Raw genomic sequence first — 14,844 nt, forward strand, 5'->3', positions numbered from 1 at the left:
CCCGGCCTATCACCCTCATCTTAACCTCCTTCCACCTATCGCATTCCCAACGCCCCTCCCCCAAGTTCCTCCTCCCTACCTTTTATCTTAGCCTGCTTGGCACACCCTCCTCATTCCTGAAGAAGGGCTTATGCCCGAAACGTCGATTCTCCTGCTCCTTTGATGCTGCCTGACCTGCTGCGCTTTTCCAGCAACACATTTTTAAGCTTCCTGTACAGATTGTATTGCAAAACTGGAAGACTGTGGATTATGGAGTAAACTTTAGTAAATGAAATAGAATGGCAAATGCTTTCATTTGGCTGCAATACCTTTGCAATGAATTACTCCTGCACCTTTGACCTCACTCAGGAGAGAAACTGCTAATTCTGGGAAATGCTGACATTTCAAAGCTTGATAAATGACTGGCTCTGTGCTTTCTGATCATCGAGGGTCACATAGGTTTGGAATATTTGTTTGAATTAAAGCACTAGTTTATTTCTAATCACAAACTGATTTATCGTCACATGAACAATTGATTAATTATTTATGAAATGACATTGGTCATTTTTACTAATATCAACAGTATTACTTCAGGCAAGTCTATCCTCTCCTTGTTTTTCCCACATTCTGTCTGTTATTTAGAGCTGGGTGATTTACAACTATAGTAAATACAATGCAAACAGTGTAGAGTCAATATTGAACATTAGATTGCAGTATCACGAAGGAGGGAAATGCCACAATCATCACTCCTGGGAAACATCTTACCACTATTGGATTATTTTCTTGGGTTACTGAGCCATTAGAAATTTACAGCACCAATATTTACTTTTGATGATTCAACTTTGGAACAATCTCAGTCTTCACAGCTTTTAACCAAGGCCTTACTAAATAATAGGGTTGCTTCCTTCCTCATTTTTCACTAGTTTGCTTAGTGGGTAACATTCACAGCTTGGAGTCAGATGGTCCAAGTTCCATTTCAGAGGCTTGAGCACACAATCCAGGCTGTGACTGCCAATGCCGTCTTGGAGGAATGTTCCATTGTATTTTGGGAAAGATGTTAAACCAAGACAGGTTGTTTTCCTTTCAGGAAGGTGTGAAAGATCCCATGGCATTATTGAAGAAATTGTCCCTGGCCAATATTCACCCCTCAATCAACATCACCAGAAACAGATGAATTAATCATCTTTTGCATTTCCCCCAACTAAATTTCTGGAAAATTGAAGCAGTGGTGTTTGGCTTTCACTACAAACTCTATTCCCTAGTCACTGACTCTGTCCCTCTGTCTGTGCACTAAGTGTAGCTGCAAAGGCCCATGTGTGACTTTGGTGCGCTATTAAACGTAAAATGAACTCTGGCTCACACAATCAGACCATCTCTAAGCATGACTGTTTCCACATCCATAAAGGGTTAGCAACTCAGAGTTAAGTAATTCCAGGAGAAAGTTTTCTTGGAACATGCTGATGTTATGAATTGACCTCTTTGACTTGCCATTCCAACATCCATGCACAATAACACTGCTATTCATTATTTTATTGTAGGTGAAAGGAGTGTCCATAGTGTCCATATCACCAATGTATGTAATGTGAAAGATAATGAAAAATACACAAAAGGTAAAGCAATAAGACACCAGATTTCGTTCCATTCACATCATTTATTCTGCAAGTTAACCTCAATCTTTTCAGTACGGAACTTTGGTCAGGGCTGCAACAGAGTACCTTTAACCTCAGTGTTTGGCCTCTTGATTGGCCTCCCTTGTTCTCTAACTTGTCTCTCTCTCTCTCTCTCATGACTTTCGAAGGTGATGGCCTAGTTGTATTATCACTAGACTATTAATCCAAAGATTTAGTTAATGTTCTGGGGACCCGGGTTCGAATCCTGCCATGGCAGATGTTGAAATTTGAATTCAATTAAAAATCTGGAATTCAGAGTATAACAATGACTATGAAATCATTGTCAATTATCGGGGAAAAACCTATCTGTTCACTAATGTCCTTTAGGGGAGGAAACTGCCATCCTTATCTGGACTGGCCTACATGTGACTCCAGACCCACAGCAATGTGATTGACTCTTAACTGCCCTATGGGCAATTAGGGACGGGTAATAAATGCCGGCCTGGCTAGTGATGCCCATATCCCATGAATCAATAACAAAAAGCTTGAGCTTCTTTCAGTTTCATGCTCAGCAACAGTGGTTGAAGCCAGGCGATGTAGCAATGAATGCAGTGTGCTTGCACCTTCACAACATGAACATTGTGTGTCATTGTCCTGCGGCTGTAGGCAGATGCAGCCTATAAATGCAATCACCTTTCAGGGAAGTGTATTCTGCTGCCACCAGCATTTTGAGGATGAATCCCCTCATGTCCCAGCCTTTCTGGAGGTTTGACAAGCTTACCTCCAAAACATCTCCCTCGGCATTTACCTCAACTCGCCTGCTGCTGAAACCCACATCCTTGCCTTTAATAACTCTGGCCTTGACTATTCCAACATGCTGCTGGCCAGCCTCACACATTCCACTCTCTGGGAAATCCAACTTGCTGCCTGTGCCCAAACTTGCACCAAAGCCTGTTCATCCATCGTCCCATGATTACTGACTTACATCTGTCACCACAATTTTCATCCTTATTTTCAAATACCTGCATGGTCTTATGCCTATCCCCCACTCCACATAGTCTGGCCCCACACGTCTTCAAGATCTCTGCATTCCTCTGAATCTGAGCACCCCAAATCTTAACCATTCCACGATTTGTGACCATGCCCTCCCCTGATGGACTCAAAACTCTACCATTCCTCCCCTTAGTCTTTCTGTCCCTCTGCCTGTCTTTTCCTCCTTGAAGAGTTTACATAAAACCTACCTCTTTGACCAAGTTTTGGTCATCTGCTTTTGTGTGGGTAGTGTCAAATTTTGTTTTATAATCCCTCCTGAAAATGTCCCATGGAATGTTTTACCATATTAAGGGTACTAATTAAATGCACATGGTTGCTTGGCCAGCATTTATTGCCTGTTTGCAATTGCCCAGAGGGCAGTTCAGAGACAACCACTTTGCTGTGGGTCTGGAGTCACATGTAGGTCAGACCAGGTATGGTCCTTCCTAAAGTTTCCTTCCCTAAAGGACATTAGTGAACCAGATGGGTTTTTTTCTCAATAATTGACAATTATTTCATGGTCGCCATTAGATACTTAATTCCAGGTCTTTATTAAGTTCAAATGAATCGTACAATGCAAATTGCCACATTTCCTATGTTACAAGAGTGATTACAAAAAACACTTAGTTGGCCGCAGAAACACGCAGCAACGTCCCACATTTGTAAAGGACACTGGAAGAAAACATATATTACTTCTTCTTTCAACAGTTTGTTGTCAGTTTTAAATTAGCATTATTTCTTAAATCAAAGTTGCTTGTACATCCTTTTCTTCCCTTTGTTTAAGAAAATAAGATTTATCCTGTGTTGCCTGTTACATCTGTTCTCAAACTTTTGTTGGTGCAGAGATCATACTGTTGTTTGTTGTGGAATTTTAAGTTAACCAGCTCAGTTAATATGTGTGACTGGCACGAGATTATCCCTGTGCCCCACTACATGTAATAATTTCCAGCCAGTGTCCTGAATTTTAAATGGCTGTAGTTTGGATTTAGTGTGTGTAACAAGCCGTATACAGTCTGCGAAAACATATTTGATGTTTTTTAATGTGGTTGCAAGTGTTCATGGTCTGTAGAAAAGTCGCTCATTCATTCCATTCAAGCCCAAAGACTGACACTTAAAACCACACAATCTTCTCAATCCTCCCCCTCGTCTTCCTCCTTAACCTTGTCCTGGTTCATCTCTGGCATGATGATTGGTGCTGCTCCCTTCACTACTTCAAAAGCAGCCGTTTTGAAAAACTCCACTCCCCAAAGACCTTTCATTTGAGAGTAAATGTTCTCTCTTTCAATTCTTTGTTTTTCCAAGAAACTGGCCTCTCCGTATGCTTCAGCGTTTGGTGATATTGTGCGCTCTCCTTACCTCAGCAGCAGAAATTCCTGTCCTCCCCTGAAAATTCCTGTCCTTTGCCAACATTTAAAGCAAAACTTTCATGTTGAATTTTCTTATATTCCTCAATTGTTTTCTCTTTATTGTCACAAGTGTGTCAGTTGGTTATAATCAGTGGCTAATGTGGAATACACTTCAAATGAACAGTGTGTCTACAAACATATGTAGATGGTATGCTGGTCAATAAGTATAATGGCTACCAATTAGCTTTCGTCCAATACATGAAAGAGTAGCTAGCTTGATGCACTGTACATGTGGTTTACCTCTTCCTTGCTTTTTAGTTTCTGGTTAAATCAAAAAGAAAGAATTGCATTTCTGTAGCACCTTTCATAGCCTCAGTATGTCCCATAGCAGTAGTGCAATAATGCAGGAAATATGGCAATGAATTTGCATACAGCCAGGTCCTATAAACAAGAATGGGAAAATGACCAGATAATATTTTTATTTAATGAAGTTTGTTATAGTGTTAATGTAGTGTTAGGGCACTGAGAAAAAATTCTTTGCTCTTCTGAAAAATAGTAGATAAGGGATCTTTTACATCCACCAAAGTAGCAAATAGCACCTTGGTTTAATAGTTCACATGAGAGTCAGCACTTCTGACAGAGCAGCATTCCCTCAGCAGTTGATATCTCTGTTAATGTGCATCACTATTTCTCATCTTTGTTCAGGCAATATAGTTGACACTTTTGGTGACTGTGCTAGTGATTCAGAGTGAATGACTTTGATTCACAATGAAAGATTCTAATCTTTTAGCATTTGTGGTCCAAAATTTGAATCGGCAGCTGATGTGCAATGTGCTGAGAATCACGTTACAGCTGACACAACGTATTAAATGGAACAAGGTTCAATCCAAACTCTTCCATTCACACTAGCTACCTCCTACTGTGAGCAATCTCTGTTAGCTTTGCCTTTGGTTCTGAGGTTGTTTTAACTAACTGAGCGCAGGGACCTGGAGTGAACATGAGTTTTACAAGTGGTTCAGGCAAACCCTGTCAACTTCATTATGTTTGGTACAATGGAAAATGTGCAGGTCATAAACCAAATGTTCCATTATCACCAGCCTCAATTACAGATAACTGGATGTGTTCCAGCTATTTTAATAAGATACGATAGGGCTCCTTTTTTTTGCAGCCACCAGTTTTTTGGTTTTTTTGAGAACACTGAAGTGGAATAGTTGAAAATTCATCTAGGTTTCACCAAGATAACTGCTTATTAAGAGAGAACACGCACCAGGACCTGGTCATTTATGTTGTCATTCACTTACATTGTATCCCACTCTGGCAACATTGCTTTTAAACAATCACACACATGGGAGGAAATTTTAAAATTCTCATGTTTTCAAATCCGTCCTTGACCTTGGCCCTTCCATATAATCTCTTCCAGTCCCACAGCGCTCCAAGATGCTGGCATTCCTCCATTCTGGCCTGTTATGCATCACCCAAGTACCATTCCTCCATTCATGCCTTCAGCTGCCTAGACCCTAAATTCTAGAATTCCTTTCCAGTCCCCTCAACTTCTGTCTCCCCTTTAGGTGATAGATATCATGACAGGATTTGAGCTGCGTTTGTGGATTGTTAGTCCAGTGTGATCATGACACTACTGGTGGTTGACTCTGCAGCGTCCTCTGGTGACCGTGCAATTGTATCAAAATTACTGCAGGGAATCACTAATTGGACAGGCAGTTCAAGACGACAGCTCACTGCCACCTTCTCCTGGGCAATCAGGGATGGGCAATAAATGCCAACCTTGCCAGCGATGAGCAGATCCTGTGAATGAATGTGGAAAGTGGCAGAAGAGAGGGATACAATTTTGTAGCATCTTCTGTGCAGAATGCGGCCATTACTTAGTCAGCATATATTTAGGTGGAGCTGTCATTCCCCTACAAAATCAAAATACTTCAGGTGCAGTAAGTCCAAGCTAAGAATAAACAGTGCTGAAAGTACTCAGCAGGTCTGGAGAGAGAATCAGAATGAACATTTCAGGTCAGAATTAACCTTTCAGTGGAACAGTATATTATTCTTCTGTTATTCTGCTGTTCACCATAATGAACAACTACCACTAATTATAGAGCAGCTAGTGCCAGTGGCAAGAGAGAAAAATAGAAGTGGAACTATTCCAAAGTGGGAATGAAAACTTGTCAAGAATTCTGTATGATGTTAGCTGTAACTGTATTGAGAGATAAATAGTGCTTGGCTTTGTAATAAAGAATAGCTGTTATGGTTTTGTGTACTCGGGTTAAACACTAAGCATCCCAAATAACATCTCAAAATCCCTCCACCCTGATTTTTCATTGTTGACGCAAGGCTATTATTTTGTTTTCCTTGATGATTCCTGAAGGGCACAGAAAAAATAATTCATATGCTATCATTCAGGAGGGAATGTTCGTGAGCTGGCACACTATCTTTCTCTATTTCACGAGTCTTTTACACTGAATTTTCTTCTGGTTAATTGTGGAAAGAGGACAGGAGCTGTAGAATTGGACTGTGTTCTATTAAAATTGTTCTGTGGTAAGGTTTTCACAGAACAATACCCCTCAGAAACAGTCTGAGAACAGACAGGAATGCAGACAGAGTTTCAAACCCATCTTGATCTGACAAGTTTTGAGACGATTTGTAGCTCATGTTGAGGTTCTGGGTGTAGGTTTGCTCGCTGAGCTGGAAGGTTTCTTTTCAGATGTTTTGTCACTACACTAGGTAACATCATCAATGAGCCTCCGGATGAAGTACTGGTGGCATGACCCACTTTTTATTTATGTGTTTGTTTCTTTGGGTTGGTGATGTCATTTTCTGTGGTGACATTATTTCCTGTGGTGATGTCATTTCCTGTTCTTTTTCTCAAGGGGTGGTAAATGGGATCCAAGTCAACGTGTTTGTTGATAGAGTTTCGGTTGGAATGCCATGCTTCTAGGAATTCTCGTGTGATTTTCTGTGGTGATGTTATTTCCTGTTTGGCTTATCCGAGGACGGATGTGTTGTCCCAGTTGAAGTGGTCCCACCCACAAACTCACCAAGACACTAAAACAGCAGCTAAAGAACTTGAAAGACCGTATACAGACAGCAAGCAAAACTAAATACCGTGCAAGAACTGTAACAAGCACTATGTTGGACAAACAAGCAAAAAACTAGCCACTAGGATACATGAACATCAACTAGCCACAAAAAGACATAACTCTCTCTCACTAGTATCCTTACAATTAGATGAGGAAGGACACCACTTCAACTGGGACAACACATCCATTCTAGGACAAGCCAAACAGAGACATGCATGATAATTCCTAGAAGCAGGCATTCCAACTGGAACTCTATCAACAAGCACATTGACTTCGATCCCATTTACCACCCCCTGAGAACAAGAACAGGAAATAACATCACCACAGAAAATTACATCACCAACCAAGGAAACCTAAACACATAAATAAAAAGCGGGCCATGCCACCTGTGCTTCCTCCAGAGGCTGATTGATGATGTTACCTAGTATGGTGACGAAACGTCTAAAAGCAAACCTTCCAGCTCAGCGAGCAAACCTACATATTCTTGGTGTCAGGCTATGCATAGTGGGTATCCCTCTTACCAATTTGACAGCCAAAATCCAGGCCAACATCCCCAGTGCTAGGACAGTGCTGCACCATCAGATAAGATATTACACTAATACCATTTGTCTTCTCTCAGATAGCTACAAAGATCCCACAGCATTGTATTGAAGGTGTTTTTTTTTCATGTCCCAACTGATATTTATCCTTCAGTTAACGTCCTTAAAGTCTGGTCATTATCACATGGTGTGGGATCTTGCTGCATGCAATTTGGCTGAAGTGATCCCAAACTACAATGGTGACTACCTCTTCAAAAGTCTTAATTGACTTAAAACAGTTTGGGATGTCCTGAGGTTGTAAAAGGTGCTATACAAATGCAGGTTTTTTTTTTCTTTTTTGTTCCCGGTTTGCTCTTTCTTTCACTTTCTCCACCATTTGATTTGCTTGCTCAGAACACTGGCAGTACACCATGTTGCATATTTGATGTGGTTTGCTGACAGGGGTGGAATTCAGCCTCCTCTCCTTCTGATTCCTCCCAGGCTCTTTCTGAAAGGATACAGTGGCACAGCTGGCAGGCAGAGCAGTTTGCTTTTACATGGAGTGGACTTCAGCACCAAAGACATGGATCACGACAAGTGCATTTGCAAGTGTGCCCAGATGTTAACAGGAGGTAAGAGATTTGTTGTCAGCCAAGCCTCATGGAGGTAATTGCAATTCTTTTGTGTAAATCCTAATATCTGGCTCAATGACTTTGACACTAAGTAGAGCTTTCGATGTCAGACCTCAGCAAGAATGGAAGTGCACAGATCGGGCTTATATAAATTACACAGGCTCAACTTGTATAAATTACTCAAACTAGGCTTATATCTTACACTGACTGGTTTTGTGTAAATACACATATCAGACTTATATAAATTACACAGATTGAACTTGTGTAAATTACACAAACTGGGCTTGTATACCTTACACACTCAGGGCTAGTATTCCTTAGACAGACTGGTTTTGTGTAAATACACATATCAGGCTTATATAAATAACACAGAGTGGGTTGATATAAGTGACACAGAATGGTCTTGTAAAACTTGCACGGACTGGGCTTGTAAATGTTGTTCAGCCTTATCTTGTGTAAATTTCACAGCCTGGGCTTGTATCTGTTGCAGACTGGATTTATGTAAATTACTGGAGTTGTGTAGATTGTACAGAGTTATATAAGTTAAATAGACTTATCTGTAATATTGTTTTGAATATAGAAGACTGAGTGATCATTTGAGCTGTTTAAAACAATTAAAGGGTAGATAGAAATAAATAATCTCCTCTGATATGGAGAGTTCAGAATAAGGGGACAGAAATGTGCTATTGTGGGCCAGGAGTCATATATAAGCCAAGCCCAATGAGCACAGCATGTTTCCTTCCCTAAATGGCATCAATGAACCAGCTGGGTTTTTACAACAATCTGAAAGCTTCATGGTCCCTTGTACTGAGAGCAGTATTTATTTAGAATTTATTAAACTGAATCCTAATTCTGAAACTCACCATGGTGCGATCTGAATTCACATTCTCCCAATTCTTAATAACATGACCACAGCAATTCTTCCAAACCCATATGAAAACAGAAAGCTTCTGCAGGGGATAGTGACAGAGCCAGCCACTCAAGGTAAAGCAGGGACATTTCATAATGGGAGTGTTGACGAGACCTCAGAACTGGGAGTTGGACTGATATGTCATTGACAGTGAATGCAGGGTAGTGGGATGTGCTACCAGGGAAGGTGGTCAGTGAAGCTGATAGCTTTTCTTACGGCAGCTGTTCCATTATGAATGCTTGGCTCGATTTCCAAATTGTCAACCCAGCAGCTGTTTTGTTTTCATCTAAGAACAATTGAAACTTTTATGAGCCTATAATAACAGATTGTGTCTTTGATATTTGTCTTTTCAGTTTGGTTATAATCTAATATACAGTTCGAAGATTACAACTTCATAGTACCTTAAATTTATTGGCCAAGTATCAAACATTGAGTGTTTGAATTCAGGTTTTGTTTTAAATCATTAGAGATTCAATGTGTTTCCAATTATTTTGAAATTATTCCTATTGCTACTGCATGGCTCTTCTAAACTGTATATGCTGTATAGAGGCTGGGTGGCCATGCAGGATACATTGGGAAGCATAATTGGGAAAGTGAATGGCATAGGTGGCATAGCTGGTAAGTTGGAATGTGAGGGAATATAGGGTGTCAGTCTCATCAATGAATGAGAGATGGCAGGTGTGCCATGAGGTCAGGGATGAAGCTTAATTGATGTTGGTAGCTGGGTTGTTGTGTTGGGAGAACTGAGGTGAGCCTTCTAACTGACCCACTCCAACAGCAATGCTCCTCATGCGCATAGGTGGCATAGCTGGTAAGTTGGAATGTGAGGGAATATAGGGTGTCAGTCTCATCAATGAATGAGAGATGGCAGGTGTGCCATGAGGTCAGGGGTTGAAGCTTAATTGATGTTGGTAGCTGGGTTGTTGTGTTGGGAGAACTGAGGTGAGCCTTCGAACTGACCCACTCCAACAGCAATGCTCCTCATGCAGTTCCATCACAGCTCACATAATGCACTGAGTCTACTCCAGTGAGTGAAAAAGACAATTATCCCATACCTGATAAACTCTCATCAGGTGTGCATTGTTCAAACAGTGAAAGTGTGTGGAGCAGGCTTTCCCAAGCCCTGATGAATATTTGGCTCAATGTGTCAAATAGACTCCCGGGAGAGACAGACGATGTTAGAATAAATAATAGTCCAACTGAAGAAGACAGTTGGATAAACTAGAGCAGATATGGAAGGTGCAATAACAAAGGCTGGGACTGCATGTATGCAAATACATGAAGAATGTCAAATAAGATTTCCAATCTCAAATCCCTGAAGAGGCAAGGCAAGAGGATAAAGTTGTTCAGAAGCATTTGGGATCCTTGATTTTATAAAACACTACTGCAAAATCAAAGATGTTATTCTAACCCATTTATAAATCTCTAGAAGGTCTCACCTGAGGCATTGAATTCAATTAGGAACCTCTTTTAGGGAGGATGTCAAAGCCGGAAAGAACGTAGGGAGATTAACTGAAATGGTGTCAGGAACTGAGAGACTTCAGTTATGTGGAGTGCTGGAGAAACTGGAGTTGTTTTCATTAGATGAGAAAATATCATGGGTGGGGGAATTAAGCAAGGTGTTTAAAATTATAAAGAGTTTTACAGAAAATAAATAGTGAGAAAAAGCTTCCAATAGCAAGAGGGTCAGTAAAAATATAGAGACATAGGTTTAAGAAAAATTACAAAAGTAGGGGAAGATGAGATGGTATTTTAACAGAATGTGTTGGTGTAAGCTGGAATGGTGGTGAAAGCAGATTCAATAAGAATATTTCAAAAGGGAAATAGAGGAGAAAGAGAGACAGGGAAAGAGCAGTTGAGTGGGACTATTTGGATAGTTCTGTCAAAGAGCTACTACAGTGGCCTCACTCTGCCAATCTATGACTGTTATATGCAGCTAACCTAAGTGGCTGAACTGTTGACCTCTCTGATCTGTGCTCTTGCAGGCTGGTGGTTTGATGCTTGTGGACCTTCCAATCTCAACGGGATTTATTACTCCGCAGGACAGAAGCTAGGCAAGCTGAACGGCATTAAGTGGCACTACTTCAAAGGCCCGAGTTATTCCTTACGCATGGTCACCATGATGATACGGCCTTCGGGTTTCTGAACCAAACTGCTCAAGCCAAACCCCAGTACTAACCTGAAACTAGATCAGGACAATTCCAGGAGCCACCTTCCTCCAGAACCTTGCTCTCTCTCCAGCATCAAGGATTAGTGAAAGAACTTTGACTCGCTGCATTTGCTCCTTTTCCCAGCATGTCCATGCTCACGTTGACCCTTGCAGATTTTTAAAAACATTTGTTTATTTGCCCTTGCTGCAATTTAGCAGTTTGGAACTAGTAAGGGGAAGAAGAGAGAGAGAAAAAAATCCTTTTCACGTTTGAATTGATGCAGGACTGCTGAATATTAGTGCCTTTATTGCTGTGATTTTACCTCCCAGTATCTCTCACAGGAACCCATTGACCAATCCGCTGAGGGTTAGGCCGCTCTTGCTAGAGGCAGTAAAAGGTCTCTTTTTGGAAGTTCCATATGAAAGGGAAGAGAACTGTTGGGAAGTGAGGGGTGGGAACTAGGAGGGAGTGGTCAAGGAGGAGGCAAAGATGGATCCACCAGCACTTTCAAGGAATGGCTTATTGCTATATAATAATGAAAAGCAAACTCAAAGCCAGAGTGCAAGACCCGTGGGCCCAGTCATGACACATATTAGCTCTGCATTGGACCTATTTGTAATAAAGGTCAGGCAGCAGTACATCGTAGTATTTCAAAATGGGGCAAGTGAATGCAGGGAGAGATTTGGACTAAGTTTACTCAAAAAGGAGAAGGGAAACATTTTATAGATCGACGATGCTAATTAATTCAAGTCTCTCATTAACACATCTGAATAGGAGATTCTGCAGGCACTGTCTGATCAATTTATGATTTTCAGTGTGATCGTGCCGATATCTGGGTTGCTTTTTCTCTTCACAGTTTCCTGGGTTCATTTTGACACTGAAGGACTCATTTGTTGAATGAGCAAGGCGTTGAATTTTAAGAATGAGCAGAATAGATCAATACGCAATTGCATTACATTAAGCAAAGTCAGGAATACATTGGGTCTCAGTTTGCTCCAGGTCTCCAGCCCAGACGTTGAGAGCTCAATGGGAGCAGCCCCCAAGAAGTAATGTGAATATTTGGTGCTCCATCCATACCGCATCAGTTTGGCATCCAAACCAAACCTGGAATTCCAAGGTTTTTACTTTATTCAGTGCACTTCCCTAGGCAGATATGAATGAAGCAGGGGAATTTGAGCATGTCCTGTTTATCACTCCAGGAAGAAACAGGGAGGCAATGACCTTGTGGTATTATCACTTGATTTTAATCCAGAGACACAGATAGTGTTCTGGGGACCAGGGTTCAAATCCAGCCACATCAGATGGTAGGATTTGAATTCAATAAAAAAATCTGGAATTGGAGCCTAATGATGATTGTGAATCGATTGTTGGAAAATCCTATCTTGTTCACTAATGTCTGTTAGGGAAGGAAACTGCCATCCTTACCTGGTCTGGCCTACATGTGACTCCAGATCCACAGCAATGTGATTGATTCTTAATTACCCTTTGGCCAATTAGGGATAGGCAATAAATGCTGGCCTAGCCAGTAACCCCCTCATCTAATGAATTTAAAAAAAACACATGGGTGACCTGAGAGGTTTTGTTTCCACTTTCCTGATCCATGCATCACAGACATTGGAACCACCAACCTTGTACACATGCACATGCATGCTCTCTCTGTCTCTCTCCACTCCATGGCCATGTTATCTCCTGGCACATATATAAAAGCAGAGAACAAACAGTAGGTTGTGGTTTCTGTGAAATGTTTCTTAATATCTTCCCTCAGTTTGCCTTCTCATCCCAGTCATAGTCACTACTTCCATTTTCTCAGATATCTATTGGTGATGATTCTGCGATTACTTTCTCATTTACTTTCCGATTACTTTCCTTGTCTCATAACAACTTTCTTCAGCCTTACACCATCATTCCTTTATTATTTCATCATTCCTGCCTTCAGCTTAACAGAGATCTTCCCTTTCAGGAACAGGGGGAGGCCCCCTGAGTCTGTTTCTCCATCCAGTGAGATCACGGTTGATCTGTCACATATACACATGTTGGCCCCAATCTCCAGTTAAAAAAGATTTATTAATTTCTGCTTCAAAATTACCAATTGATCTTGTATCTTCTTGTATCTTTACAGAAGAGAGTTTCAAACTTTTACCACCCTTGTGAGTCAAAGGATTTCCTAATTCCACTCCTGAAAAGTCTACCTCCAATTTGTCAGACAATGACTCTTGTCCTAGACTCCACAACCAGCAGAAATATTTTCACCCTATTGGCTCTCCTTAATATTTTGAAAATAAAATCAACTTTAATATTTTGTTTTAATTTTAGGAAAGCTAACATAGTTTGGGTGTGATTTTTTTTTTGTAACTTAACCCTTGTGCATCATTTGGGTACATCATTTATCTGAAGAAGGGCTAATGCCCGAAACGTCGATTCTCCTGTTCCCTAGATGCTGCCTGACCTGCTGCGCTTTTCCAGCAACATATTTCCATCTCTACATCATTTATCTGTCCAAGACAAATATATATTTGTAAAGGAATGACACCTGCATCTGCTTACAGTCCTCCAGGTGTGACCTAAGGATTTCTACAACTATCTACATGATGCAGTAAATTGTAACAGCTAACTATTTTGGTATACTCCTCTCTCTCTCTCTCTATACTTCTGGAACAGTGTATAAAGTTAGTTCACTAATGCCTGCTTGCATTTCAGCAAGTGCGAGTCATGGAACAATACAATGATGTGCAAGTGTTTGCCAGAAGAGTTAATGAAATAAGGATGCAGTGCTTATTAAAGTGTTCAATTATGGCTGACCTAAAGAGTGTGAAGATGAGAAACTGCAGGAGGATCTCGCACAGGTTTAGTATAAGCAAATTGATTGATTTATTGCCAAATGTACTGAAGTACAATGAAAATCTTTGTTTACGAGCAGTACCTGCTTGGACAGAGGCATACAGGCTACATTGCACAGAATGTACGCTAGGTGAAATCAGTATTTGAGGCTAGAGAGTCCATCCTTAAGTCTAATAGTAGCAAGGAAGAAGCTGTTCCTGAACCTGCTTTTGCCTGATGGAAGAGGTTATGGGAGATCGTTATCAGGGTGCGGTGGGTCTTTAATATTGTTGGCAGCCTTTCCACAGCAGCAAGCCATGTAAATGGAGACCATGGATGGAAGGTTGGCTTCCATGAGGGTCTGGGCTGCACAGCTTCTGTAGTTTCTTATGGTCCTGGGCAGAGCCGTTGCCATACCGGGCTATTATGCACCTGGACACTGTGCTTTTTATGGTGCACCTGTGGAAGGGTCCTTATGGACACTCCAAACTTTCCTGAGCAGCCTGAGGAAGAGGAGGCGTTGTGCCTTCTTGACTGTTGCATCTATGTGGGAAGTTCAGGACAAGTTGTCAGTTATCAGTATGACTTAGAGACTTGTATCGATGAGGAAAGTAAGTTGTGAATCTCTGCCCTGAATTTTTACTGTGGGCAGTGGGATTCTTTCTTCAACCTTATTACTCTCATCATCTGCATGCAGTTTTTCTTGCTATCTGACTGAGTACAATACTTGACCTTCCTACTCGATAGCATCGACTTCTGTTTCA

At 41.0% G+C, this 14,844-nt stretch overlaps 1 protein-coding gene across 2 annotated transcripts in view; it reads left to right on the plus strand.

The window, feature by feature from the left end:
* angpt1 (angiopoietin 1) overlaps positions 1 to 12,532 on the plus strand; it is a 202,794-nt gene extending 190,262 nt beyond the window's left edge. For both annotated transcript variants that reach the window (XM_043688739.1, XM_043688740.1), the window contains 2 exons: positions 8,073 to 8,203; positions 11,099 to 12,532. In XM_043688739.1, the coding sequence (XP_043544674.1) occupies positions 8,073 to 8,203; positions 11,099 to 11,259 (292 nt within the window). In that variant the 3' untranslated portion in view covers positions 11,260 to 12,532. The remainder of the gene's footprint in view (positions 1 to 8,072; positions 8,204 to 11,098) is intronic.
* Positions 12,533 to 14,844: the final 2,312 nt, after the last annotated feature.

Source organism: Chiloscyllium plagiosum, chromosome 4, assembly GCF_004010195.1.
Source record: "Chiloscyllium plagiosum isolate BGI_BamShark_2017 chromosome 4, ASM401019v2, whole genome shotgun sequence".
NCBI lineage: Eukaryota > Metazoa > Chordata > Chondrichthyes > Orectolobiformes > Hemiscylliidae > Chiloscyllium > Chiloscyllium plagiosum.